Source organism: Centruroides sculpturatus, unplaced genomic scaffold (genome assembly GCF_000671375.1).
Source record: "Centruroides sculpturatus isolate CEXI.00-Female unplaced genomic scaffold, Cexi_2.0 scaffold367, whole genome shotgun sequence".
In the NCBI taxonomy this organism is placed as follows: domain Eukaryota; kingdom Metazoa; phylum Arthropoda; class Arachnida; order Scorpiones; family Buthidae; genus Centruroides; species Centruroides sculpturatus.
The window spans coordinates 205,851-233,587 of record NW_019384575.1 but is presented as its reverse complement, the minus strand read 5'-3'; the positions used below and the strand labels follow the sequence as shown (position 1 = coordinate 233,587).

At 31.6% G+C, this 27,737-nt stretch overlaps 1 protein-coding gene across 4 annotated transcripts in view; it reads right to left on the bottom strand.

Moving 5' to 3' along the window:
• LOC111624303 overlaps positions 1–27,349 on the bottom strand; it is a 29,054-nt gene extending 1,705 nt beyond the window's left edge. Inside the window, exons 1-15 of one of the 4 annotated variants that reach the window (XM_023367115.1) lie at positions 27,302–27,349; positions 27,105–27,199; positions 7,598–7,666; positions 6,195–6,430; positions 5,939–6,114; positions 4,501–5,483; positions 4,330–4,432; positions 3,155–3,303; positions 3,004–3,083; positions 2,773–2,881; positions 2,036–2,189; positions 1,579–1,789; positions 1,315–1,515; positions 845–1,239; positions 13–766 (exon numbers count right to left, since the gene is read on the bottom strand). In XM_023367115.1, the coding sequence (XP_023222883.1) occupies positions 13–766; positions 845–1,239; positions 1,315–1,515; positions 1,579–1,789; positions 2,036–2,189; positions 2,773–2,881; positions 3,004–3,083; positions 3,155–3,303; positions 4,330–4,432; positions 4,501–5,483; positions 5,939–6,114; positions 6,195–6,430; positions 7,598–7,656 (3,610 nt within the window). In that variant the 5' untranslated portion in view covers positions 7,657–7,666; positions 27,105–27,199; positions 27,302–27,349. The other 3 variants (XM_023367116.1, XM_023367114.1, XM_023367117.1) reach the window with 3 other exon arrangements.
• Positions 27,350–27,737: the final 388 nt, after the last annotated feature.

Sequence of the window (27,737 nt, the reverse complement as noted above, 5' to 3'; positions counted from 1 at the left end):
GAATCTTCTTACCATAACATTTCTTATCGACTTTGACATCGAAATTATCATTCTCTTCAACATTTGATTCGATATTTTCTTCAGTTTCAAACACATCATCATCGCCATCTCTTTCTTCTTCTTCTTCTTCTTCCTCTTCTTCTTTTAATGATGATAAAACTTTTCGACCAAGACTCGATTTTCTGCGAAAAGCTGGATTTCTTGCTCTTTCTAATTTTGTTTCCACGTTTAATAATTGCGTGTTTATATAATCAAGCTGATCTGATATCTTTATTAACTGATATTTTTCATCATTTACTTTTGGATAGGTGCAAAACATGCACTTAAAAAGATTTGATAGGCTGCAAGAGATGCCACCGTCTTCTTCTTGATTTTTGTTACCAAATCCAAAATTTGGAAGCCAACCAAAAGCTGATTTCTTTTTTATTTCTTTTATTTGAATGGCTTGTGCTTCGAGTTCAGTTTTTGTTTCCCTCTTTTTAATTTCTCTTGTACCCCAAGACACATTGTTTAAATTAATCAAAGAATATAAAATTAAAAAAAGATACATGGAAGGTACACTTAAAAAATACAAAACTCCATGAAAGAGGCAGAAGAATTCTTGAGGATGGAAAATGGCAGAGATAACAAAACTTGCAGTTAGTGCTATAAGGAAAATGGCTGAAGGAGAAGATGGTCCATCTTCCACTAGTTGAACTGCTGTTCCTACTAATACGGCCATCATCAGTAAAGCATATAATGCACTTAATATTTGAGCGACCAAAATCTATAAAATAGCAAATCGTATTTAAAATATCACTTATCTTACATTTTAATTTAAAAAAATGAAATAAAATTATATTACCTGAAAATCATTTTTCGTGAAGAAACATATAAGAATAAATAATGTTATAGGTATAAGGTTTGCTAGTAATGCTTCAATATTAGGAATCCTGAATGCTGCAACCATGGCACCAACTAACATAAGAAATATGGTACTAGGACCAAGAATACTTCCTATCATCAGCATTAGCTGATACATCATATAAGGTGTAGAAATGTTATTATTGATCGCAATTGTGTGCTTGTAACTAGCTAATAAATCCATAATGTTTGCCATTGTCGATGGTGCCCATCTTCGACGTTGGTTATAAAATTCTCCAAACCCTTCTGGACAATGAGTGTAAGCATCTGAAGCAGCACAATATTCGACTTTATAACCCCTTTGCAACAACAGAGTGCATAACCATCTGTCTTCGCCTAAATTACAAAATCGATATTAAAAATGTCAAAAATCTAAAGATTTTTAATAAAAGTTTTTTAATGTTCTACAACCTTGATCGTATTGAACATAATGCCTCGCTTCTTCCGACATGCTATTATATTTTCTCATCACATTATCATCCATAAGTGCTTTAGCTCGAAATAATGAGAAGCATCCAGGACTGCATAGAACACAACCTATCATATGTTCAGTTGCTTTTTGTAACCAATGACCAATAGCGTATTCAAACTTTTGATACCAGACCATAAGACCTTCAAAAATCAGAATTTAGTTATCTCTTTATCTAAAATAACGTTATGAAATTTTAAATTTACCTGATCCTACAGGATGGATTCTACCGCACGCAGCTCCAAGCACTGGATTCTTTTTCATTAAATCTACCAACAACTGAACGGCAAAGGGACGAAAGTTGATATCGCCATCAAGTGCTAGAATGTAAGTATTTTCGGCACGTTGACTCTTGCGATGTGAATCTATATTTAACTCCATAATGCCAGCACCCAATAAATAGTACATATACATAACCTGTTCGAAAAGTATAAATATAATTTTTAGTGTTTATAAATTCCAGAGAAAGTAGTGCACTCAAGTACATCAATCTACACGCGACTTAAATCAATAAACAGTATAAATATTCGTTAAAAAGCATGATTGTAATTTTAAAATCTTATTAGTATTATAGTGTTTAATTAATAAACGTTGATGATTTCGTATTGTACTATGCGCATTATATATAAATCAAAGTTATCGTTATATAAAAATGTAACATACTTGACTCCATCGTTTCTTATGTCGTATTTTTGATTTATCTTTCAAATGAACGATCAGTTTATTGCTTCCAGGCATCATCCAAACTAATCTCCCTCCGTAAGGAGTTGGAATTACTTTTGGTGGTAGTAACTGGACTTCACATTCATGTACCGTGCTACATAATATATAATATCGAATTATATAATTTCAAAACTTAAACTTATACAGAGAAATTAATAAATAAATAGATACAAGTGTATACAAATTAAAATATACAGGCTGTATGAAAATTCAGTCGTCTACATTTATGTATTTAAGATATAAACTGACGAAATTTTGCTATAGGTTAGGCCCACTTTAAACTATGAACATTCAAGTTTTTCTAGAAAAATGTTCAACATGGCTTCCACGAGTGATGTGGCATACATTTCGATCTATTCAATAGCCTTCATGCTTGTCAGATTTAATTAACACTCCTTGGTCGATCTGCCAAAGAAGAGTGCCTCCCAGAAGAATTTTCTACGATAAACTGACCCCTTATTTGTGTAGTAAATATTCAAAGAAAACTCAAAAAACACGCGCCCAGCTAATTGTCAGGCGTTAACCCATGACCTTCAGTAATTTTATCCACTCTAATCCGGCCACTGATAGGCACATTTAAGAAAAACTTGACAGTGCAAAACTTCAATATTGAAATTGCATCTTAATTTATATTCACCTGTATGCTCAGTTTTATAGTTTTTGATAGGCCTACTTACCTTGCAGCATTATCAATTTCTCTAATTAGCAATCGAACAAACTGATTAATAACCATATAATCTTCATTTTCTTCACTTTCTTCGAAAGCATCATCAAAAAATATATGAGCTACAAATTTAAAATGTGAATTAGACAAAAAAAATTTTATTAAAAATATATTTTAAAATTTGTAGAAATTAATATTTTATTTTTAAAAAATAATTTAATAATTTTTATTAATTATAATCTACCTTCAAATTCATAATAGTCGACATCACGTACTTGTAGAAATTTTATGGCATTTCTTCTCGCGCATTGATCTTCGTCCATTCTGAATAATTTAATATTTAATTACTCAAAAGTTTTTCTGATATTTTGTTTTCATTTATCTTAAAATTTTACCTGAATAAAGATTTTAACAATTGACTCATTTCGTCTTTGGTTTCATGCCACATAGTAGCACAAGCATATATCCTTGTAGTACTTTCAGTATTCACATCATTTATGTGATCATAATACGCATCAATTTCTACCGATTGATTTGGTGTTTCCTATTAATTAATAATTTTTTTTATAATAAATTACAGTAAAACTGTGCAAGTGGAAAAGTTTTGTGATCCTCTATTAAACTCTGAGACAAATTGTTAAATCACCTTTTTTCTCATTACCTCTCTGCCAGCAACAGTTACGTCGTCAGTAAGCATGTACTCAGGACATAATTGTTGCCAGAAAAAACCAATATGTATTTGAGCATTTTGCTTTATGGACGTTGTAAGATCGGTGTTATTTGTGCTCTCATAGTCCACAGAGAACGGCACGAGTACTGCATGAAATGAGTTCTAGTGTAAGAATAATCAGTGCTGTCAACACTTAAGCAAAATTTTCGTAATGGCCTCTTTTACCTGCCTTTACGGTTGGAAATATAGAACCAGTCCTAAGGCAAAAATCCTCTCGCACAATATGATGATCGGCGACGGAATTGTCGCAGGTCGCACTACCAATCCTGGTCATAATACAAAAATGTCGTTGCATTGTTGTAGCCAGCAGCGACCTCAGACTATAAAAAACATAGGGGGCACAAACTATAAAAACGAGCATCGTAAGTTACGCAACAAGCTTCAAACTCTACGATTCAAAATCGGATCAGAACGCTCACAAAGTGGCACTAATTGCACTCAAGCTAACATGGCCTTGGAAACAAGGATGTGTTTATTCAACATACGACGAATAAATAACTATATAAAAATAATTGCATGGGACAATGGGCAAATATCCTTTATTAGTTTCTTTTATATTTGCAGAATAGTTTAGAAGTAATGAATTTTTTGTTGTTTGTTGATCATGAAATTTTTGGATACTCTTGAGGATTAGGAAAAAAGAATAGGCAAGTGCCCCAATGTACGGGCACCCTGGTTGTAGCCTTCCACAACTCCAGAAACTGTTGAAACATAGTTTTGTTGCGTCTTCGCCTATGTACTCAAATGCATTTGAACTTAATGAATACATCATAACGACGAAAAATGTGCTTCAACGTCTGTACAATCTTAAAATACATTGAAAACAAAATGGATACATACCATCGCCTTATATTCTTGATCATCATCATCGTCATGCTTTCTTCTGTTTAACAGTAATGAATGATCCATAATAACGCCACAGTACATTGAATTAACAAATAACCTGTAAAAGTATACTAGTAAAACTTATCTTACATTAAGAATTTGCAACTAATTTTATACTTGACTTACTTTTCTGTAGATGCCAATCTTTCAGATTTTGGAGTCCAAACGTGTATTGTAATCCACATTTGAGATAAGAACCAAGCAATCCACAATGCTCCAAACACATTAATCACATAAAAATATAAATCATTTTTAGCACATGTCCAAAATGCATAATTGGATAGAAAATTCATATAACAACTGTTTATTAGTTTTTGCTTGCAGCTGAAAACGATCAGGAATAAGCACGTGGGTGTTGTTAAATATAATGGTAATGAGAAACCAAAACCTTGTATGCAGGTTCGACAAGCAAATTTGGCTGAGATATAACATAACCAGCAACTGAGTACGTGCAATACAGTGACATAAACAGGTAACATACCATCTGATGAAGCATACCTTTCTGATGAGGAAGAAATACTTGAAGAACTTGATATTAAATACGAATTATCTCCCGAATATATTGTTCTAGTAATGTTATTTTGTACATCTTCAAAGCCACTTTTAAATTTTGTAAATAAAGATTTTACGTCTATAGAATTTATACTACAAACAGTTAAAATGATGGCCAATGTTAAGACAATTTTCCACAATGAAATGAATAGAGAAATTAAATATTTGCATTTTCGTAAATCATTTTTTACATTCGCTAACGTTTGCATGCATTTAAATTGAGAATTTTTATTGACGAAATTTTCCCACCAATGAAATGAGGTTAAAAATAGTGCAAACGGCAGAATCCATTTATTTCCTTTTATTACTTCTGTTTGTTCTTTTGCAAAGAAAAATATTACAAGACCACTTCCTTGAGCAAAAATGCATATTAGATCAATAATAATTTTAACTGCAACTGTTTTTTCACTTTTATTGCGTGAAATTAACTGAAAAATCGACGGTAGAAAACACACACAACTAGCCAACATGGCAGCATGGATGACATAAAGATTGGGAAACACACCAAAAACTAACAGGGTAAGGCCCAAACAATGGAATGTTTCGAAGATGAATACCTGCAACATATGAAGAAAGAGTAAATAACTTATTAACTATCAGTTGTGCTATTTTATATTTAGAATATAATATTAATTGCTTAACAAGGGTGGATTGATCTAATGTAGATTTTAGCAACTGTTATAGGCTAATTATACTACGGAATCAATTTTCTTTGTGCTTCATTAATAGCATCAGGTAAGATTATTTGAAAATCTACATATGTACACAAAAAGTTGCTTTATTACATCATTGTTAAGTCACAGAACATGCTCTATGTGGGCATCACTTAACTAAATGTATAGAGCTGTAACCATACTTGATGTTAAGTGCACATACGCATCAGAAGTAGCCTATACTCCCTACGAAGCATTGTATACAGATTTTTTACTTGCCTTGTGAAATAATCTGTAAATTTACATTTATCAATCCACCACTATACTTGTGTATAAAATTAATTAAAAATAGAGCATACTATTAAGATGGTAGCTTTTAGTTTAGGTTTATAAATCGATTTAAATATGCATATTCTGATGCTTCTGATAAGAACGAAGACATCCGGAATGACCAAGACGAAATAAAGGCACCATATCCAACCTCTGCTTTCATTTTCGTCGATTTCCACTTGAAATTCTTTACCACTTTCATCATCTAAAATTTTAAAATAATTAAAGAAGAGTAAGAGTTCTGTAAGTAATTTCATGTATAAATTTATTATACTATTTATTTACCTGCTATACACGTTGAGAATTTTTGTTTTGGACGGACCATTGACGTCATTAATAACAATGTACTTTTAGCTAAAATGGACGTCACTAACACAATTACGAATGTTACTATATAGGAAATAAATTTTAAGACTTTTGTACAATATTTAAGAAATTTGGATATTTCTGTTTGATCTTCTTCTTCGTGTGGAAGTAATCCGAAAACATCCCACTTTTTAATTTCTTCATTTGTATTATAACTAGAATAAAACATCCCATTATTTTATTAATATTCACTTCTACTACAGAATGTATTAACATATTATAAGAGATTAATGGTGGTATGAAGTTGTCAAGCCTCATACCACCATCCGGCCTCAGGCGGCATTTTTTTTTTCTAATAAATCGTTCTTAAAAACTACTGTATCTTGAATATTTTATCACAAAAAAGGTTGGAAAGGAGCAAGAGGACATAAATTGTAAAGGGCAACATACTGTATAAGTTTTTGTACTATTTTTAATTTCATTTACAGTGGCAAGTTGCAAAACTTGCCTCGCTATTATTATTTTTCACTATATGGCATTGTATCCAGCACTGGGATGCATACATCAGCATCCCCAAATTTAGGAGAAGAAACTGACCAAGTTTAATTCTGCATATTTATTAATTAAAATGCCTCAATGTCCTTTTTCTTATTAAAATATAAATTTTCGTCTATAATTTCACATCTTCTATTAAAGCCAGTATAATAAGTCCTGATAATAGAAGATATGAAATTATAGAGGAAAATTTATATTTTAACTGCATATTTATTGTTCATCTTCAAGGATAACTAGTTGATAAAGGATAAGAGAAGGTAACTTAACCGCTTCAACAGACAGATAATAGGCATTGAATAAACCTTGATTTGTTTAGTTAAGTTATGGCAAGACCACTTGAGCGTGGGTGCCTTCAGGTCCCAATGCCTTCAGGGAGGTCTTTTTAAGGGTAACTGGCCCATATTTAGGCGTTACAGACGTGGAGAAAACCCGGAAAACGCCACATGGCCAGGACCTCCTGGCGAGGCGCGAACCCACGACCGAACTCCTAACGAAACCGTATGGTCACTGGTGGGCCGAATAGACCTTGAAGTTTTGTTATTACTAGTTGTAATCTTTATAAGAGAATATGTACCTGTTCCTTCATCAGAACATTTGATAACGGATAAAGAGATTTTGGGAACCAGTTTTGTGTAAAACTGGTCCTCCGTTCAAGAGTTACTAACGTAAAGAAAACCCAGAAAACTTCACGTGGCAAGCCCGTTAGACCTTCGACCAATTGCCAGTGTTCAGTGGTTTTATCCACTTGGTCACTGCTGGGCTCGGGTGTTTTATTGTAACGATTTTATAAAACTACACATAAGAACGAATGAATAAAAATTGCTTACTGTTCTGAATTCTGAATTAATGGACGAGTTTCAATCATCATGTTTTCTTCATCTTCCATCTTGGTTAACCTTTAAAAAACAATAATTACAGAAATTATGTATATAAATACACGTAAAGACTAATCGATGATGATTAAAACGACTACTCAAATAAGATTTTTAAAGATTAATTTAATTTAATCTTTCGAAAATTTAGTTAATGGAGTTTATGTATCTTTAAAATTTTCATTGCTTATTTATTTACGGCTACATGCTACGGCATCAGTTTGCCCCCAGAGGAGTATTTAGGGTATACGCAACTGCAGCTGCACTCCCTTCTCAGGGTTTTTCCCGAGTAAAACTGGGTACCTAAAGTAATAAAAAAAATTTTTAAAGCATACAGTAGTCTATTGTTTTCATTGATTCCTTTGAAGATTTCTGAATTTGCTATTAGTTTGTCCGTACGGAAGATTTGGATTCGAAATAATTCTATATCTTCATGGATAGTTCGGATCGAGATATCGTTCCGTGTAAGCAGACCTTATTGTAAATCTGATCTACCTCAAATCTTCTACTATTATGTGTTAAATCTTTGACGAAACCGCGGAAAACTCCCGTGGCAGTCCGTTGGCGAGGCACGAACCCACGACCAACTACCAGTGATCAATGGTTTTATTCACTTGGTACTGGAACCAGAAAGCTACAGATTGATACATTAACTATTTTCTCCATCTAGTCAGTTAGTGGACCAGCTAAGATGAATAAAAATACAATACAATATGTCAAAATGAATAGTTTAATTTAGAATAAGACCATCATTGAAATTGATTCCTCACTTCATTCAGTTGGATGTTAAGTCTACACGATCAAATTTCTTGAATGTATAACTTGTATTGAAGCTACTTTGATAACGTAAACCAGACAATTTGTCCTTACCTCTATTATAAGCTTTAAAGGATATGGAAAGAAAGGCCCTCTTAGTGTTCTCAGAATGGAAGAAGTTGGGATTAGCAAAAAACTAGTTTAATACATTTAATTTTTTTAAATTAAAGTTTTTCATTTCTATAAATGTGAGATTTCCATGTTGAATAATCCTTAATGACTAAACATTCGTAGAATTAGTTATTTTATTAAATTTGTCATTAAGTTTATATATTTTATGATAAGGTTAATTGTCTAACATATTTCATTGCTTAGATAATATTTAATCTCGCTTTCCAACGCTTCTTACACTTTTACATGATAAATGGTTTATCACTCATAAAGCGGAGAGCTAGCAGGACTATGGTTTAGATGCTGAATATAGAGGGGTTCCACAATTAGTATTTTATGAAAATGGTGTAAAGTTTCTTTTCATAAGCAAAAATAGAATATTTTTACGATAAAACAGTAGAATATATTTACTATTGTTTTATCGAGGGAAGTGAGATGAGTTCTAACATTTGTTCCTAGCTTTATCTCACTTCTTTCAAACTAGATAAACCTACACGTTTTTCGACATAAGTTTATTTATATGTTTTACATATTTTTTTATTAGTATTTACATTTCATTTATAACATATGTAAATAGAACAGATCCTTAATAATTTCATAATGTGCTTTTTATGATATGTGTAAGTTAGTTAAAAAAAGGCTAAATATTCAATAAGATTTTGCTATGTAAGCAGTTATAATAAACGATATTATGCAACAAAATACAGATATTTTCATGTAAATTGTAATAAGTATTAAGTGGTTAGTTAATTTATTATTGTTTATACAAGATAATATTAGGCTAAACAGCACTAGGAATCGAAAAAAAGAAAATAAAGACATGAAAAGTGAACCGTTTAATGATAAACAACAAATAAACAGTTGCAGGTGTATGAAGCCTACACATCTGGTTGGAGTCAGTAATTGTAAAGCTGACAGAAAGTGCTGTTCGTCAGTTATTAAATGGACGTGTATCATTACTAATGATTTTTAAAATTAGTCTACAAAACACTATTGAAAGTCTTATAATTGAACACTGGCAATTGAAGTGAATTTGCCCTCGTCAACGGATTGTCCGGCTGTTTGGATCTTTCTGGTTTGGTTCACGCGTGAATTTTCCCGGAGTTACTTCGCTATTGGCACATCGCCCAAGTGTTGCATTGCCTTATTCCATCAATTCAATTGAATCCTTCGTAATGTACTGTACTTAAGATACTTAAGACAAGTCAGGCAAAGTCGAACAAAAGGCAGGGAAGAAGATGGGATGAGATTTAGCGGACGTCCTCCCCTTCCCTTCGTCCGACTTGTCTTAGCCATTACACTAAATTTTATACAGTTTATTATACTTATTTCAAAAATTCTTGTATATTTCATTTCTACTTATGGTATCTATCATTCATAAAGTGATAAAGGTTTTGTTAAATTTCCGAAGAGGGGAAGGGCTACGGAAACTTGGACAGATTTGGGACGAGTGGGGGGCGAGTAAAAATTTCAAGAAAAATGCGGACATAATTTATGGGCAGCCCCATAATGTTCGAGCATATCCTAACTCTATGTGAATTGATTATAACAATTCGTGTCTTTGAGGACGACTAAAAGGCTGGAGACAAACTGGAGCAATGATCCATCGAATCCGTCCTCGCATTCTTTACAGACAGAAATCACTAAATTCACCCAAAAATCGAAATTTTTAATATTAAATTGAGTCGCTACGCAACAATAAAATTTCCTTGTTGTTGAGAGAGGATCTATTGTTGACTCGTGCGATTATTTAATGCGAGTGTTTTTCGAGTTTTGCTTCATTTGCAACGATTGTTTAAGTAATGTAAGTTTAGATTACGATCTTTCTAGATTTAAATACTTTTCAACTTTGATAAACAAAATATCACAATTAGCGGCGGTGGTTTTAAATAACAATTGATCCTTTTCCTTCAGAGGAATCGTTAATTTGTTAATTTTCCAATGAAATTGTTAAAGCAATTAAAATAGGAATATTTCTTAATTAATGCAATTCTGTTTTCACAACAGTCGCTCATTTTTCTTTGCAGAATGGACAATTTTAAAGAATTGAAGAGGTGGAACACCACCGAGCCCGAGGATGGCGCTTCGTCTTCGCTTAGTGTAATACGGTGCTTCCGAAAGATGCGGTGGATGAGTCGCATACACCCGACGTCACACGGGTGGTCGTCATAACTCCGGATGATACCGCCTCGTCTCTCGTCCATTATCTAGAGCAGCGATACCCCGAAGTTCCGGAATGGACGGTGGAGTCACGGTCAGATGAGACGGGACTGCACAGAATGGAGTCTGAAGAAATCGTAGAAGAATCCGTCGAGCGTAAAAGGTCTTGGTGGAAAAGGTTGTTTTGCTTCTGGAAAACATAACCTTTTTTCTGCCGAGGCCTTCTTGCACGGATTTCGACTTTCCACCGAATGTAACAAAGCCACCCGGAAGTGACCTTTTATCAGAATATGACACTTTCACCCGGCTACGACTTAATAAACTGGACTTGACTTTTCATCTCGATTTACGGACGGATACTTCGACACCATTCAAGATTCGTTCTTCCACTTCGGTTAAAGTACATAGAACAACGACAGTGACGTCTATCGTGGCCAAAGTGACAACGAAGTATTAAACAGTGTTCTTGTGTTAATTTAAAGACTGTGTTTAAACGACTATAACTGATCGAAGCAACTTATATACTACTAATAGGCCTAAACAGACTTTATTTCAACCGATGTTCTACTAGAAAATAACGGATATTGGTCACTAGAATGCACTAAACGTTGAACTTTAACCAAAAACACATCTTGCTGTCAATATATGTTCAAAAAAGAATTATAATTACTTCATCAATTCAAATTGTACACGAAATTTTCATGATTGTACTGTACATAAATTTTAGGCTAACTGTTTAAAGATTCCATATATATCAAAGGTGAGCATTTTTACATTAATTTAAAATTGTGTTTAGGCACGTAAAAAGAAAGTTTCGTTGCTGAAATTTTTACATGTTTATTATGCTTTTAAATCTTACAAATCTAACTTGTAGGCCTATATCAACTGTGGAACGTGTGTTGTGGCCAAAACAAAGATAAAATGCGTATAAATTAAAAATTATGTTTACAAATATTACAAGGTGACAAGAATCGAATCTCAAATACAGTATTAAAAAAAATAAAAAGTAATGAAGAATTACATTTAAAAAATTTCAAAATTTATTGTTGTAAGATTAACACTAACGTGTAAAATGTTACTCGTATAAATTAACCTATAAAGCAAAGTCTACTCGCACAGCCACAAGCTGACATGTAGACAGGCAGATTTCTACACGTCCACTCAAATTGATAAACATGCCTATTATAGAGAGCAAAATAAAAATATATCGTATTTACTCTAATGTCAAGTGCACTTTTCAGGTTTTAGTACGTCATAATTTGAATTCTCAAGTGCCACGAGTCTTATGGTCTGTCACTAACTGGATTGCATCATTTTAATGATTTTTATTAAGCCAATATTCATAACAGCAAATATTTAATAAATAATCTGCACCATCTGTTATGAGATTTTATTATTAAAAATATTTTATACTATTATTATAAAAAGACAAGCACTTAATTTATTAAATGCTTGTCTTTAATAATGTTTCCCGTAGCTAAAAAAATTTCTTAGAAAACGGACACTTCGATAAATTTAGATATCAATATGATATTTACCTATATACCTATATTATACCATTTCACACCAAAATTTTACGCGTATCGCACGCGACGTGCTCCATACTTTCAGAAAATAGCTTTTACACTTTAAACGAATATTTTCACATCGCCTACATCGTTGTATACTCTTTATAATACATGCCAAGCTAGATATGCTTTTGCCCAATAAAAATTACAAAACATGGCACAATAGATACTCGACTGGCTTTGCATTTGTAAAAAGATATCTTGAACTTTATATTGTATAAGTTATATTAATATTTGTTTTGAGTAGTTCGTATGCTATGCGAATCGAAATTATGCGAAAAAAAATGAAATTGAGTAGCATATGAACCATTCAAAAAGTAAATAATTTTTTTAATATGCGCGTGTATCGATCGATGCAATTAGTTTTAGATACCGGCACGCAACACGCAGATTGCGACTGCAAATCTGTAATCTAGGGAATGTGCCTTTCTGGTGTTGTTTTAAGGGAAAGTGGCTTAAATTCGGGCGCAATCGAAGCGAAGAAAACCCGGAAAACGCACCAGCCAGTCCATCGACCCAAGCTCGAACCTGAGCCGACTACTATTTAGAGTTCGAATCCGCTTAGCCACTGGTGCATTATGAGTGTTGGATGGAAAAGACATACGGGTGGTTTTACGTGGAAAATTTTTTGCAGTAATTTCGACCAGGATTCGATCCCAGATCCATCGCGGCAACAGTCTGTATCGCTCAGTCGTCTGTCAGACTTTCAATGTTCTTGTATGAGAAAAACAATGAATGTATATACTGTAATAGCTCGTATAAACATGCTTGCTTAAGTGAATATCGTAATTTTCTAGGCTTACTCGTATGTGCAACCGGTAAAAAAATCCTTACATTATAATATTTATACTTATTTTTAGAGTAGTATTATCCATAATTTCATAAACAAAAAAAATTTGGAAAAATAACTTGATTTTAAAAATACAGATATTTGAATAGCATCAACAGTCAAATCCCGCTTTTTAACGCTTTTCACATTACTCGTTAGTGCTTCCCGTGGCCGTGGGTGACTGTAAAGCTTAATATTAAAGTTTAAACAATACGTTTTATATAAAAATAATTATTATTATTTCATAATTTAAATTTTGACATTAGGACATAATGCTAGGTAAAGCAGCACACCAAATGAAACGGACTATGTTATTGGTTTGCTTATCAAACTTATTACCGCTTTACTAGGCGATACACTCATTTATGTTACAACATTAAGCACGATTTAGCTTTTCTATTAAAACTGTTACTCATAAGATTTATTGCTGCAATAACTGGTAATACTTTATGAAGGTTTACTGCTGCAATAACTGGTAATACTTTATGAAGGTTTATTGCTGCAATAACTGGTAATACTTTATGAAGGTTTACTGCTGCAATAACTGGTAATACTTTATGAAGGTTTATTGCTGCAATAACTGGTAATACTTTATGAAGGTTTATTGCTGCAATAACTGGTAATACTTTAGGAAATAAAATTAATCTTTAAAATATTAAATCAGATAATTTTCAATATAAACAGTAACAACTTGAACTTTTGCCTATTTTTAGATCCTCAAGCGTATACAAATACATTGTGGTCGATAGTCGGTTTTGATCCAGCCCTAGCTAGGATCCTAGAACTTACAGAATATCAAGTATTGTGTAATAAACACTTTACGTTACATATTTAAAAAAACACTTAGAACTTTGCACAAACTAAAACTACTATTAATACTATTGTACAATATTTCTCAGAATAAGAATGGGGCTGGTTTGCTTGATCTTGGAATGTGTATCATCCCGCTGTCGTAGCTAAGAAACGGAGCTATGGTGGCAATAAACAATACATGTAAGCTATTCCAACGGAATAATACACTTGCATTGAAGACATAGATGAACCCACGACTTAGACTTTTGTATAGGCTACCACAAATAACTTTTAGAGTAGCAAAGAAAACAATAAAGTATTTTAAATTGTTATATTAAGTAGTTTATTAATGTGAACGAATGTTTTAAGTTAAAATGTTTTGAGTTTTTCCTCCTACTTCAAGTAATATATTTATCATCGATACGTAATTAAAATTATCTAAAGTTGATTTACATTTAATTTACAGTTTTCTCTTTCCTTCTCTTTTCTTATATATTGTATAATTGAAGTGTAATATGATGTAATATAATTATATATATCTATAATGTTATGGTATAATGTATAATATACTGTATAATGATATCGCATAATGGCGCTTATCTTTGATAATTAAGTCCAAAGATAAGAAAATGAAATTATTTTCAATATTAAATGAAAAATAACTTGATTGATGTTGTCGAAACCGTGTTGTATTTGCTTATTGTGTACAGGCACAATGAAGTGACGTTTTTCTCAACACTGGGCTAGTTGAATCTTTTATTTAGTTAGAACGTTTTTTCCATACATCAACGTTTCGGGCATCAGCCCCTCTTCAGCTAACTAAATATATATAAAAATATTTAACAGGACACAAATAAAAACCAAAAAACTCACATAAATTCTTTGTAAACCATACCTCATTTCAGCATGGACACTGCACATACAGTAGAAATCAGACTACACTTAGGTTTTTTTAACATTTTCAATATCAATTTTTTATCACAATTTTAACTATACAGGTTAAAAACAAAACCTTTTCTACATTTTATCACATAAACAAGATAAACTCTGCAGATTTTAAAAAACTAAAACTTACAAATTTCAAAAGTCTTTTTTTGCCACCTCGTCGACTGATCCGACAATTTGCATATAGCACTATGTGCCGTAAGTTATACTAGTTAACAAATTAATCGACAAACATTTGAAAATCCCTAAGGAAATTAAAAAAAAATTTTTAATTTTTTTATACAATAAATCACTATTTCTCTTAAAGTTTACTCTGCATATTTTCTTATTATCTAATTTACATATGACGTTAATACAGAACATTGTTTCATTAAATAATTCTTTTTTACCATTCTATTATTATAAATTGTATTAATCTAGTACATTTCATTATAATATTTTTAACCAATTTTCATGAATTTTAACACTTAAGTTTTTATTTATACAGCCTTGGTTTTTGTTTCGTAATATTTCCACACTTTCTTTAAATTTTCTGTCATAAATCCGTTTTTCTTTATGTAAAATTTGTATATTAGATTGGTTTATATTACAATTATTGATTACACAATGATCATAAAAAGCGGAGTTCAGACGACTATATTTTAAATCGGATATGTGTTCTTTAACACGTGTTTTTAATGTTCTTTTTGTTTCTCCTATGTAAAAACTGTTATTCTTACAAGTACAGGGTATTTTATAGACAACATTTTTAATTTCATTTTTATCCTCTATATTATTTGTTGAACATTGTTTCTTATTTAATCTAGATATTAAATTTTTATAATTTGGTGCGAGCTGTATGTTATTTTTCCTAAGTTCTTTATTAATTTTTTCATATACATGTTTTATATATGGAAAGCTTAAGTATTTAATTTTCTTTTCTGCATCTTTTTTGGAAGGAAAAGGAACTTTATTATCTATGTTTTTTTGCCAATTGTTGATTAATCTTGTAGGATATCCATTCAAACTAAATTTCTTTTTTAGACTGTTTATATATTTCTGTTTTGTCTCTTGTTCACTGGTTCTACTAAGTATATTCGTATATTCCATATAAAAGATATTCTTTTTTATATGTAAAGGGATATTCGAACGGTAATTCAATGTCTTGTTGACTGAACATTGTTTTCTAAAAGGTTCAAGTATTAATTTTCTTTCTCTCCGTTTAATCATCACATCGAGGTATGCTATGCTGTTATCAGTTGTTTCTTTTTCTATAGTAAACTTGATTTCATTATGGATACCATTTATTAATTCTTCTATCTTGTCTGTTGTTATTTTCTTTAACCTTAATCTTTATAATTATGAAACTTTCAGTTTCATAATTATAAAGTTAAGGTTATGTTTATATATTCAAATTTATACTGTATTATTTTAACTCGATTATTCGAACTTAATGGGACAAGGGGTCTTTCTGATAATCCTGAAGTTCGTTTGTTTTTGTGTTTTAGTTACATCAAGTACTTTGCATTTAAAGTTTTATGAACCATAAACAGTGTAATGCAAATACTGTACCAAATGGTAAATAAATTTACTCAAAATTTAATGTAATGTTACATATATGACCTAATTTCGCGGCGCTACAATCGGCAGTGATTTCCAGTTACAGAGTTTCATTTCTGTATTATAAAAAATTCAATTTTGAGTTAACGAGTTTAATACCTGATTTTTCTCAGATTTTTTCTGTGCCCATAAATTTTTCGGTGTCTACAGTTGCCATAACTTCAAAACCAAAAATCGGGACATTTTAAGTGAGGTAGTATTGCGATAAATTTTTGATGTATACCCAGAATTAACTAAAATGAATGCTGGGTCGGTTGGGTCGAGACTCAAGCATTACGTAACGTTTTTGTAAACAACTCACTCCCTTGTAATGCATCGTAATGATTACTGGCATGCCCACTCATTCATATCCGCTTTATGTAATTTATGGCTATTTCAGAAGACATGGTCAATTGCTTAATTTTCTTCCTAAATATAGTTGAACCTATTTATCACGAATATCACGGGAACAACTGAAAAATTCGAAATAAACAGGTTTCGAGATATAGAGGTTTCTACACAGTAAAAAGTAATAGGAAGTACGGTATTTTATTAATACAATAGTAAATACAGTATAGGCCTACGCCTGTATTAGGTATAAATAAAACATTTTTGACATACATTAAAAGAAATACTTTTTCAATAGTTTCTGATGTCTGATTTTCTTCAACCAATAAGATGCAAACCAAACTCGTAACCAAGAGATGTTTATTAACTGCAATTTATTCTTTCAAAATGTAATCGCTGAAATTGTAATCGACACTTAATTCCATATGTTGAGATATAGAGGTTTAGGAAGAAAATTACTTGAGATAAACGTGGAAAATATATTGAAATTAGGCTGAAAATGCAAGAGAAAAATAAATTTCGAGTTAAACATGTTTGAGATAGACAGGTTCAACTGTATATCTTAACTGTTCAACATAACAAATCTCGCACTCCAGTTATATATATGCTTGTAAGTCGTAAACGAAGTGTGCATAATTTCTCTTTCTTGTTTGAGTGGACTGATTTCGCGTTACGATTGATATCTATCCAAGAAATTTATTTCTAAGCGGATTGTCGACATATTGCTCTCTATATGTTACACATGTGTTGCATTACCTTTTCCCATTAATCCAATCCTATATAAAAGCTTTAATCTATGTTACATATTTATAAAAGTAACCTAAATATACATAAATTTACATTGAAACAGTATTGTAAAAGTCTCATAAATATTTAGAAACTAATATATAATGAGAATTTTATATAAAAACGAGCAGTTATTTATTGTAACATCGTAACATGCCGGGCTTCAATTTTTAATCATATTTTAAAAAATTTATTTAATCTATAATATATGCTTTATTTAATCTATAATATAATACAGCATAATATCGCCACCTCAAATTAGTTGTCTTGTCCCGTCCCTGTACATCATACTTTTCCTGTTAGCAACGGAATCTTGTCGGTCATCTATCTAACTCCTTTCAAGGGAAAGGTTTTTGAATTGAAATAACGTGACTTGCAGTTTGTATCGAAGGCTCATATATAGTTAATCAGGGACTCCTGTCCTTAAAGTTTCCATAGCCCGGTCTTGGATTTCATTAATCTGATTCCATTCTCGAGATTAAGGAAAGACACAGACAAACCGAAGACAATGGGAATTTGTAAGTCTACAATTTTTTCAAATTGCAGCCCAATAATAATTCTAAAATGATATACAGTATTTACTGTCCGGCATTAAAGTAACTAACTTATATTGAAATTTTAGCGAAACTTCATAAATTTAAATGCAAATTTTTAATGGTTTTAGTTACCATTCAAAGAAAAAACTTTAAAAATGTCTCTGGAAGATATTTTTAACATAAAATATATATATATATATATATATATATATATATATATATTTGAAACTTCACTGTAAACTACAATTTGTATTATTATAATTAAAAGGTCTTGATATTCATTTTTAACTAAATAAATTTAGACTTGAATTCAAAGAGACCAGCAGGATTAAATGGCTCTGTTAAACCCAAGCTATGTTAAAAACACGGCAAGAAAATAATAAAACTTAACGTTCTTTTCATTAATGGTAAAAGATCTAATTTTATTTGTTTTATTCATTCGTATACAGTATTTTTATTTCTTTCGAAGATGTGTGAACCTACATTTGTGACTGGCTCAGATTGTCTTTTCGGCCCATCAGTAGCCAAGCGGTTCCGTTCCCTGAACACTGGAAGTTTGGTCATGAGTTCTCGCCTCGCCAGGACGGGCTGACCACGTGGAGTGTTCCGGGTTTTCTCCACCTCTATAACCGCTTGAATATATGCCAGTTAACCTCCCGGAAGGCAGATCGCCCAAGTGTTGCGTTGCCATAACTTAACTAAACAAACGATCAGACTGTGTTCTCTCTAGTCTTGGATATGTATTATGAAATTACTCGTATATTTCCGAATTGGCTAAACAAAACCAAAATACAAAATAACTTTCTCAAACTGAAGGTTAGTTTTAGACGTCAAAATATTTTTTATCGTTAATTTCTTTATCATGTGTTAATATTGTTGCAACATAGCTTATCTAAGGGGGAGAAATATATATTTCCTTTGCTTAGAAACACTTCTGTTGTGTTTGTAATGGATCAAACGGCAATGGAAATAAATAATATTGTAGAAAATTTGTTGTTCTAGAAGCAATGTAGACAGAGAAGCAATATCTGTAAGGAAAGATGGAATTCTGGATGATCCTAGCTTTGCAATAAAACATTGAAGAATATGTTCATTTTTAAATTAGAATTTTAAAATTAAGTTCAATCGATTAACGAATTATTATTTTCGATTAAGAACGTATCCAAGCATTTCTCAGACGTGGAAAAACAGGTTAGGAAGCGTTGGATATAAGTTTGTGGAACAAAGGGAGCGTTGGCTCAAAAAAGTTTAAGAATCACTGATCTAATGAATTCATAATAGATTGAATTTATTAATTTCTAGTAACGACAAATTACTATGGCAAAAATATTGGCATAAAACCTATAAAATTTCAAAGATTTGATATCCGTAGCACGAACTTGTTCAGTAGTTTTATCCATTCGGACACTGGTGGGCGCTTTCTTTAAAATTCTATTCCTTGCGTACAATAGGAGACCCTATTTTTCATGTTCGTGATGAGTTTGGCAGCAATCGGTCCAATCCAAAATTTCCAAGTCATTTGGACTCTAATTTGCTCCTTGAAATCCAATGTCTGTTTTAGACACACCCTCTACTTTGCTATTGTGGCTAACTGACAACATCTTACCGTGTCCCTAGATTTAGTCTTTTGTCTCTCTCTAGAATCATTCTGACCACGTGTGCGGTACTGATGACAGTTTTTGTACTTGAGTTCAAAATAAACACAGTTTTTAAAAGGTAAAATAAATTTTATTTGGTCAAGAACTCAAACTATTTATATGCCTAAGTTTATAAGATACAGTACTTTGGAAACTTGCGAGTTATACATGAAATTTACAGAAAATATCAGCAACATTTAAAATTACACTTGTCTTAAATAATCTATATTATTTGTTTTCGTCGATAAAAGAGAGATTACTAGCGATTTGACAAATTCTTTTTTTATATAGTTCAAAGTGTATTTATCAGTTTAAATTCAATATGAGGATCGATTCCAATTGAATTTTTAAAAATTTAATGTAAATAAAGACGCAATTCTTTTAAATTAAAAATTTAATTATTGGATTTAAAAATTCTAATACAGTACATTGTATTAAACGAGATAGTTGTCCCCCTGGAAAATTTTCTGAGGAAATCCATGGAGTTTAGCTTATTTGTTTACTACAACGCGACACATGGGCGATCTATCGAAAGGGATATTATTCGAAGGACTTTATAGGGAAATTGGTCCCTATTTAGGTGTTAGCGTGAAGAAACTCTGAAAACTCCACGTGGCCAGCCCGTTGGTAAGGCGCGAACCCACAACAACTGCTAGTATTCATTGCTTTTATCCACGAAGCCCATGTGTATAAAAGTATATAAATGAAAATTATAGATATAGCAAAAGAAAAAAAAATTATTTTAATTGATAATTTGTGACTTATGTAAATGAAAGGTAAAGTAAAATTGCAACGTAAACACTTCAGAAACCTATTTTATAAAGGATATCAAATGGTTCAAGGTAGTCGAATCTAGATAACTGTTCATGGGGAATTCTGAATGCCATCTTTGCTATAAATATATATAATATTAAGCGACAAGCTATGATAAAAGGCTGAGCGATTCGGTTATTTACATTTCTTGTATATTTTTCATAATTTTTGATGAATGAAAAATAATTATTTTACTTAAAATTAGGTTATCGCCATGAAGACGCGGAAATAGTACCGAGCGAGAAGTTCGTAGCGATATCGCTCTCTCAAAACGAAACTATGCACGAGCTAGGGAAATGGAATCTCTCGCTCGCAAGACAAAAAAAATCTCGCTCTCGCAGATGTATGGCGCTGATTTTTATCGCGGGATTGAAATTCTCGCTTTATATTGCTCTCGCGCATTAGCTCCTTACTTCTTTTTCGGTGTGAGTACACGATTCAAATATAGCTTCTTGAGCATATATGGGCAAGAAGAAAAATGTTAAAAGTTTTCTTTAAGATTAATTAATTTAGTTACAGCTTATGAAGATCGGACTGGACAGAAAATTAGACCTGAAAAAAAGGCTACAGTATAAACCAACATCCATTAAAAAAGCGTTATCATTTTAAAACTTTTATATTTATCGCATTGTGCATACGAATATAAATAAAAAATTATTACCTTAATTAAAACACATTATATTAACACACGCATTAATAAACTAGCAGATAGGCCCGGCGTTGCTCGGGCAAAAAGTAACAATAGCGAAGATTAAGATTATTACGTTATAGTCAATCTTACCCGTTTTCAAATAATGCAAGAATTAGGTCCCTCTGTTTCTAGACTAATTACAGAATTTTTAGATGGGTCTAAAATTATGTTTGATTTCCCGCAAAAACGAAAAAAAACCGCATTTGCGTCTTGCACGTCGCTTTCTCTTAGCAATTCCATTGTTACGTAATACTTCCATTGTTGACACTTCTATTCTTAACACTTCCATTGTTACTTAACACTTCCATTGTCGCAACCTTAATCCTGTCTCTCTCCCCCCGGGGGAATTTTGAAAAATCCCTTCTTAGTGTGCGTTTTCGTGACGTACCCTAACTGTGTATCAAATTTCAACTTTCAACTCGTAACCGTTTGGGCTCTGCGCTTATTATTATTATTATCATTATCAACTCGTCTCGATTATATAGATTACTATTTTTGCTCATTTCATCCATAATTGTTTTATTTTCTTTCCTGATGATTCCAAACGATATAAAATTAAATTATGATGAAATCTAAAATATGTAATTTCAAAAATAATCTCTCGCAAGATACCCGAGTAAATGATGTACTTAAAACGAATTTATGTGCTAAAAGTATAATAGCATATGCTTTTTTTAAGTTTTTAAAACTTTTTCCGTCTTATAAAAGGCATTAAAACGGCCTTTTTTTAAGGATCGGGCATAGGGGTTTATTAGAGGTTCGGCCAGTCCCATAATGGAGGCAGCCTAGTAGTGAGGTGTCCAACATATCCGGAGAGACCACTTCCCAAAAATTCCTGGTGTTTTTCGACCCATCCGGATTCTATCTTGGTCTCCCCGAGCGGTAGACTGTAACCTTAACAGCTTGCCATTTGGCCTTCAATTAGCATATGCTAAAGTATGCAAATTAAATTTTTGCAATACTGCATAACAATAAACCATGCAATTCTTACAAATTTTGTATTTTTTGACATTTTTTTCACCTGATTTTGAATCGTCAACTGAATCAAAATCTAAACATTCGTATTCTGTGAAGAACCCTCCGAACATGTGAAGAACCTTAACATATGTTAGGGTTTCATTAAAAGTAGACTATTTTTGTAAAATCTAATTGTTCTATCTGCAAAATTTCCTTTATCACACTGGTATTCCAGTCAGACCGACAATCCGGTGATCCAACCGGATATGTCAAGCCCGTTTCTCATCACCTGGCCGCCATATTGTGGATCTGACCGAACCAATAATGGGTTTGGTAAAAGAGGCTCTTTTAGTGCCCACAAAGCGGTAAGAGTTTTAAAAAAATTATAGAGTTTGAAGTTTCTTGCATAACATACGATGGCCTCTTTTCAAAGCTTGTGCCCTTCCCTTTTTATAGTCTGCGGACGTCTCTGATTGAATAGATTCCAGTATGCATCAGTTTCAGCAATAACCGCACACAGTAAAAGCTTATTAACCGGTGAACGGTTTAATAAGCTTTTACTGGAACGTCTGGCAACCTAACAAGATAGTGAAAGCAAATAGAGCTACATTGGCATTTGCAGACTCATTTTGTCAAAATAAGTTCCCCATATTTTTAGTGTTTTTTCCTCGTGTGTACGAAAAGGGTCCTTGAATGGCCATAAGTGGTTTCTGCCAGACCCACAATGGGGGCGGCTGGGTAACGAAGGAGGGCCTAACTTATCCAGGACAGCCTCGAGAAATTCGGGAGATTTTTCACCGCTCGGATTTGATCTCTGATCTCCCAGAGTGATAGGCTAATGCCTTATCCGCCTGATAAAGGCTTACTTATTTATATTACTCGTTAAAATGCTTAATCATTTTAATATGCCGATTTATATAATAAATGACTACTTTATCCATATCGATTATTAATAGAATTATTGTTTAAATAATGCTTGACGATTACAGAATCCTATTTATCTTCTCTAGCAATCGAACTTGTACCTCCTGCCTCAAATGATAATCGATAGAAAGATAAAGGAACTTGATCCAAATTCCATTGATCAAATATTTAACAACGAAATATATGTATAAAAAAATATTTAATTGTAAAATTATTAATCATTTTAAAATACGTCATTTTTATTATTAATTTTATCGGAAACGAAAGCAAATGATTAATAATTTTATGTCATTTTCAAGGAATTTTATCAGTTTGGGGATATTTCTCCCTTTGATATTTATGCAAATATTTGTACAATAATTTTATCATATCTTAAAATATATATTTTTTTATTTCCAGAATTTTTTGCCAAATTATATTATAAAACTACTTTTTAAAAATTAATTATAATTTTATCGATTTTAAAACTAAAAGTTTTAGGGAAAAAATGTTACTCGCTACAGGGAATTTTCTGTATTGTGATATAAATACGAAAAATTTAGATATTTAAGTAATTATTTTTTAGTTTTTATAAAATTTAAACTTCAAAATATAATTTTAATTCTTAAATTCCATTCGTGATAATTAATAACCAAAAATAACTCTTATCTATCGCCATTGTTTATCCACAGGCCTTGGTCAAATTTATCATATTCAATAATTTATAAATGAAACATTTTCAAAATGTATTATTTTTATTACTCAATAATAAATCTGTATTCACAGAATTATAATTAATAAATTTTAACTAAATTAACGAACGCTAAATCATTTAGGGAAATTTTTTAAAACTTTTTCCCTAAATAACTCAATCGTTCGAGAACACACTTGTTTTTGAGATTACATTAGTGATTGTTAAAAAGAGTTCGGTAAATACAGTAATTCGTATGATAAAAACTTCCTCATTCTCTGCAGTATTACAACAGCTACAATATTTATTATAATTTATTTTTTAAATTATAATTTGTGTAAATTTTAACTGATTTGGGGATATTTCGGAAGAAATATCCCCAAATCAGTTAAAATTTTGAATTTAAAAATATCGAAAGTAGATTAGAAATATACATAAAAGTTTGATAATGTGACTTTAAAGAAATATATTTTTTGTTTCTTGAATAAATGTAATATTATTATCTCATTAAGATAGCAAACATTGCACTTTTATCTCCGCTTTTATATAGACATACCGCATTTTAATTAACGGGAATTTCCGTTCATAGTGAAAAGAAAACCCTTAAAATCAGTAAAGTGGAATAAAATTAATTTTAAAAAAATTAGAATATATTAATTAGAAACATCAACTATTGAGAGTTGAGCATTGAGAAAAAGCAAACTTTAAGATAGCAAACATTGCACTTTTATCTCCGCTTTTATATAGACATACCGCATTTTAATTAACGGGAATTTCCGTTCATAGTGAAAAGAAAACCCTTAAAATCAGTAAAGTGGAATAAAATTAATTTTAAAAAAATTAGAATATATTAATTAGAAACATCAACTATTGAGAGTTGAGCATTGAGAAAAAGCAAACTTTAAGATAGCAAACATTGCACTTTTATCTCCGCTTTTATATAGACATACCGCATTTTAATTAACGGGAATTTCCGTTCATAGTGAAAAGAAAACCCTTAAAATCAATAAAGTGGAATAAAATTAATTTTAAAAAAATTAGAATATATTAATTAGAAACATCAACTATTGAGAGTTGAGCATTGAGAAAAAAATTGAAATAAAAAATGAATTTATTATTTTTTAACCATTCAAAATACTATATACACATAGTATTAAATATGACCGCCAGATGGTCAAGGCCAGATGGCTACAAGTTGCCAGATTTGAAGAATTTAGGCACTAAAAATAACTGAATAAAAAATTAAAAAGTTCATTAGTTTTTAGCGCTAAATAATAGGAATAATCAAATGTCGGGTTTTATAAATAGCTTATGTCCTGTTTACAAAAAATAAATAAAATTTAATATTGAGTATTTTGTTAATAAAATCCTAATCACGGCAGTATGGCCGAGCGATCAAAGTGGCAGCTCGGCCATCCGCCCGTGATTCGATCGGATCACCCGGTCCCATCCGGTCGGATATGTTGGACCCCGGCCGTTCCATTGTGGCGTGGTCGCATAAAGAAATGCTAAAAGACGCCCTCTTAGTGCCCACAGGTTGGCAAGAGTTAAATATATATATATATTGTAGGCCTATATATAAAAATAAACCCAAATCAGTTCGGGACCTGGAAGCAATATAACATATATTTTTAATTGTGTCGGTCTTCAATGCAATACAGTAGAGCGTCGATTATCCGAAAGAATTCCAGTCGGCAAATTTAAATTTTCGCCAGTGCTGTGGCGCTGCAATCTTTGGCTATGTCTTGGGCTACTCAAATATTTTACGTTTTTGATACTAAATTAACTTCTGAAGTATAATTTTTTATTGTTTTTATATTTTTCAATATATTTATTTTGTTTGTACAAAATAAAAAAATAACTTTTAACGATACAATAGTCTTCGTTAGGCTTAACATCGACGAAAATCCAACGTGAAGCGACACGCAACGGAGAAAATTTTCAACATGGGATAAATTAATATATTTTTTCGTACACAATCGGTTATCCGAAACATCGATCTTCCGAACAACCCCAGTCCTCAATTGATTCGGATAATCAACGCTCTACTGTATAAGGATACGGGAGTAAAGGTGGACGGTTGCTTAGGGAGGCAGATTGCTAGGGGCGGAAAAACTGACCGAAGAAAATAAAAATAATAAAACATTCTTAATTTCAGATGATTAATTATTTTAATTTTTGAAAATAGTTAAGTAATTAATTAAATGTGAGGTCTAAACCCAATAGATCTTTCGATTAAAAATTACACTGTGCCTACATCTAAAAAGGCAAATAATTATCTTGCCCAGGGCGGCATTATTTCTAGGATGGCCCCTGATTGTGTGTATATTTATTTTCAAACACTATTGTGCTTATTCGGTCTATATGCAAAAATAACAAAATGAGCTGTACATAGAAATTTGTATCTAAGTGACAAAGTTTTTTCTCTCCCCTCTCTCTGTGACAACACAACACACAAACTAACACAAACAGTACAAACTAAAGAATGACAAGAGGTCCATACCTTCTAATATCTACTTTTATTCCCATTGAAAACGCAAAATTTAATGTTAGATGTAATAAACCAATCATCTAGATTTATGATTAGCACAGACCACTGCATTGTTCAGCTTGCCATCAGCTGCTTTTTCTTCATACCATCGCATTATAACTTAATATAATACTGTATATTGTATAGTACATAGTATAAATGAATTCCTTATTTGAAGTTTTTCTGTTAATAATCGGAAGATGTTAGAAACATTGATTTTTAGAAATCATCAAGGCCGCGGACCTCATAAGAAGCCTTAACGGGCCACATACGATCCGTTATCCTCACCTTAGCCCTCCCTTAGTTATACCACTGCAGGTTTGTCGGGCCCATCACACACCACCATACTAATCCCCATTATGAATCTGGCAAAACCACAATGGTCATGGAAGAAAGACCTTAGTGCCCATAGTTAAGGAAAAGAGAAAAATATATAAATACGGTAACTTACGTTTGTAAAATGTGCGGTATTGCACAAAATTCAGGTTTATTCTATCGTTTACAATTTTTTCACGACACTGACAAAAAACTTATTACGAAATCGCCGCAATTTCCACAAATGTCAAAAAATTTAAGCCATTATCTACGTTACAGATAAAATATTCATGGCCAATTATCTAACGGTTATACTTGACCCACGTAAATGCCCTAATTAAGACTTTCATATCTTATTTTACTGTTATATCAGGTTAAAATTATTATGTATTGTATAGATATTGCCAAATCATTTATAAACTATAACATTCCAAAAAAAAACATCCGTCTACTTACCTTTGTCAGTGAATCATTGTTCAATTCAACACCTCCAGCAGAGAATAAACCAGCGAGTGGATGTTTGGTGATAGCAAAATTCGCACTTTATCAAACTGGTGAGAAACAAATATAATCAATGTTCACAGAGATAAGAGAATTACGGTATGATGTATTGTTAATGTGTATCTAATCCTTCATGAACAACAACAACCTACTTTTGTACAAAATTAGAAACTGTAACCTTTAGTTAGTTTTCATTTTAATGATTAAAAATTACCCTTTATCTCTGATTATATTTAATAACTCGACTACACTATCTTTAATCACTAGACAGATGGTTCGTAAGACTAACATCAAATAAAAAGTGATAATCTACATCAGTGGGTAGTAAGGATATGTAATATGTCAGCAAATATTAGAAATAAATGCTATTAATTATTCTTAACTAATCTTTAACACAGTCTACAAATGTAATCTAAGTAATTTTAATCTTAGCTATATAATAATTTTAAATATTTGTTATTTTCTTAAAATTATTTTCAAGTTGTAGTAATTTACATATTTTCTAAAGTGATAAAGATAAAATTTTGAATTAACCTAAGATTAATTTATCGATATGGATCTAAATACAGGAATTTTCTTCTAATTCTT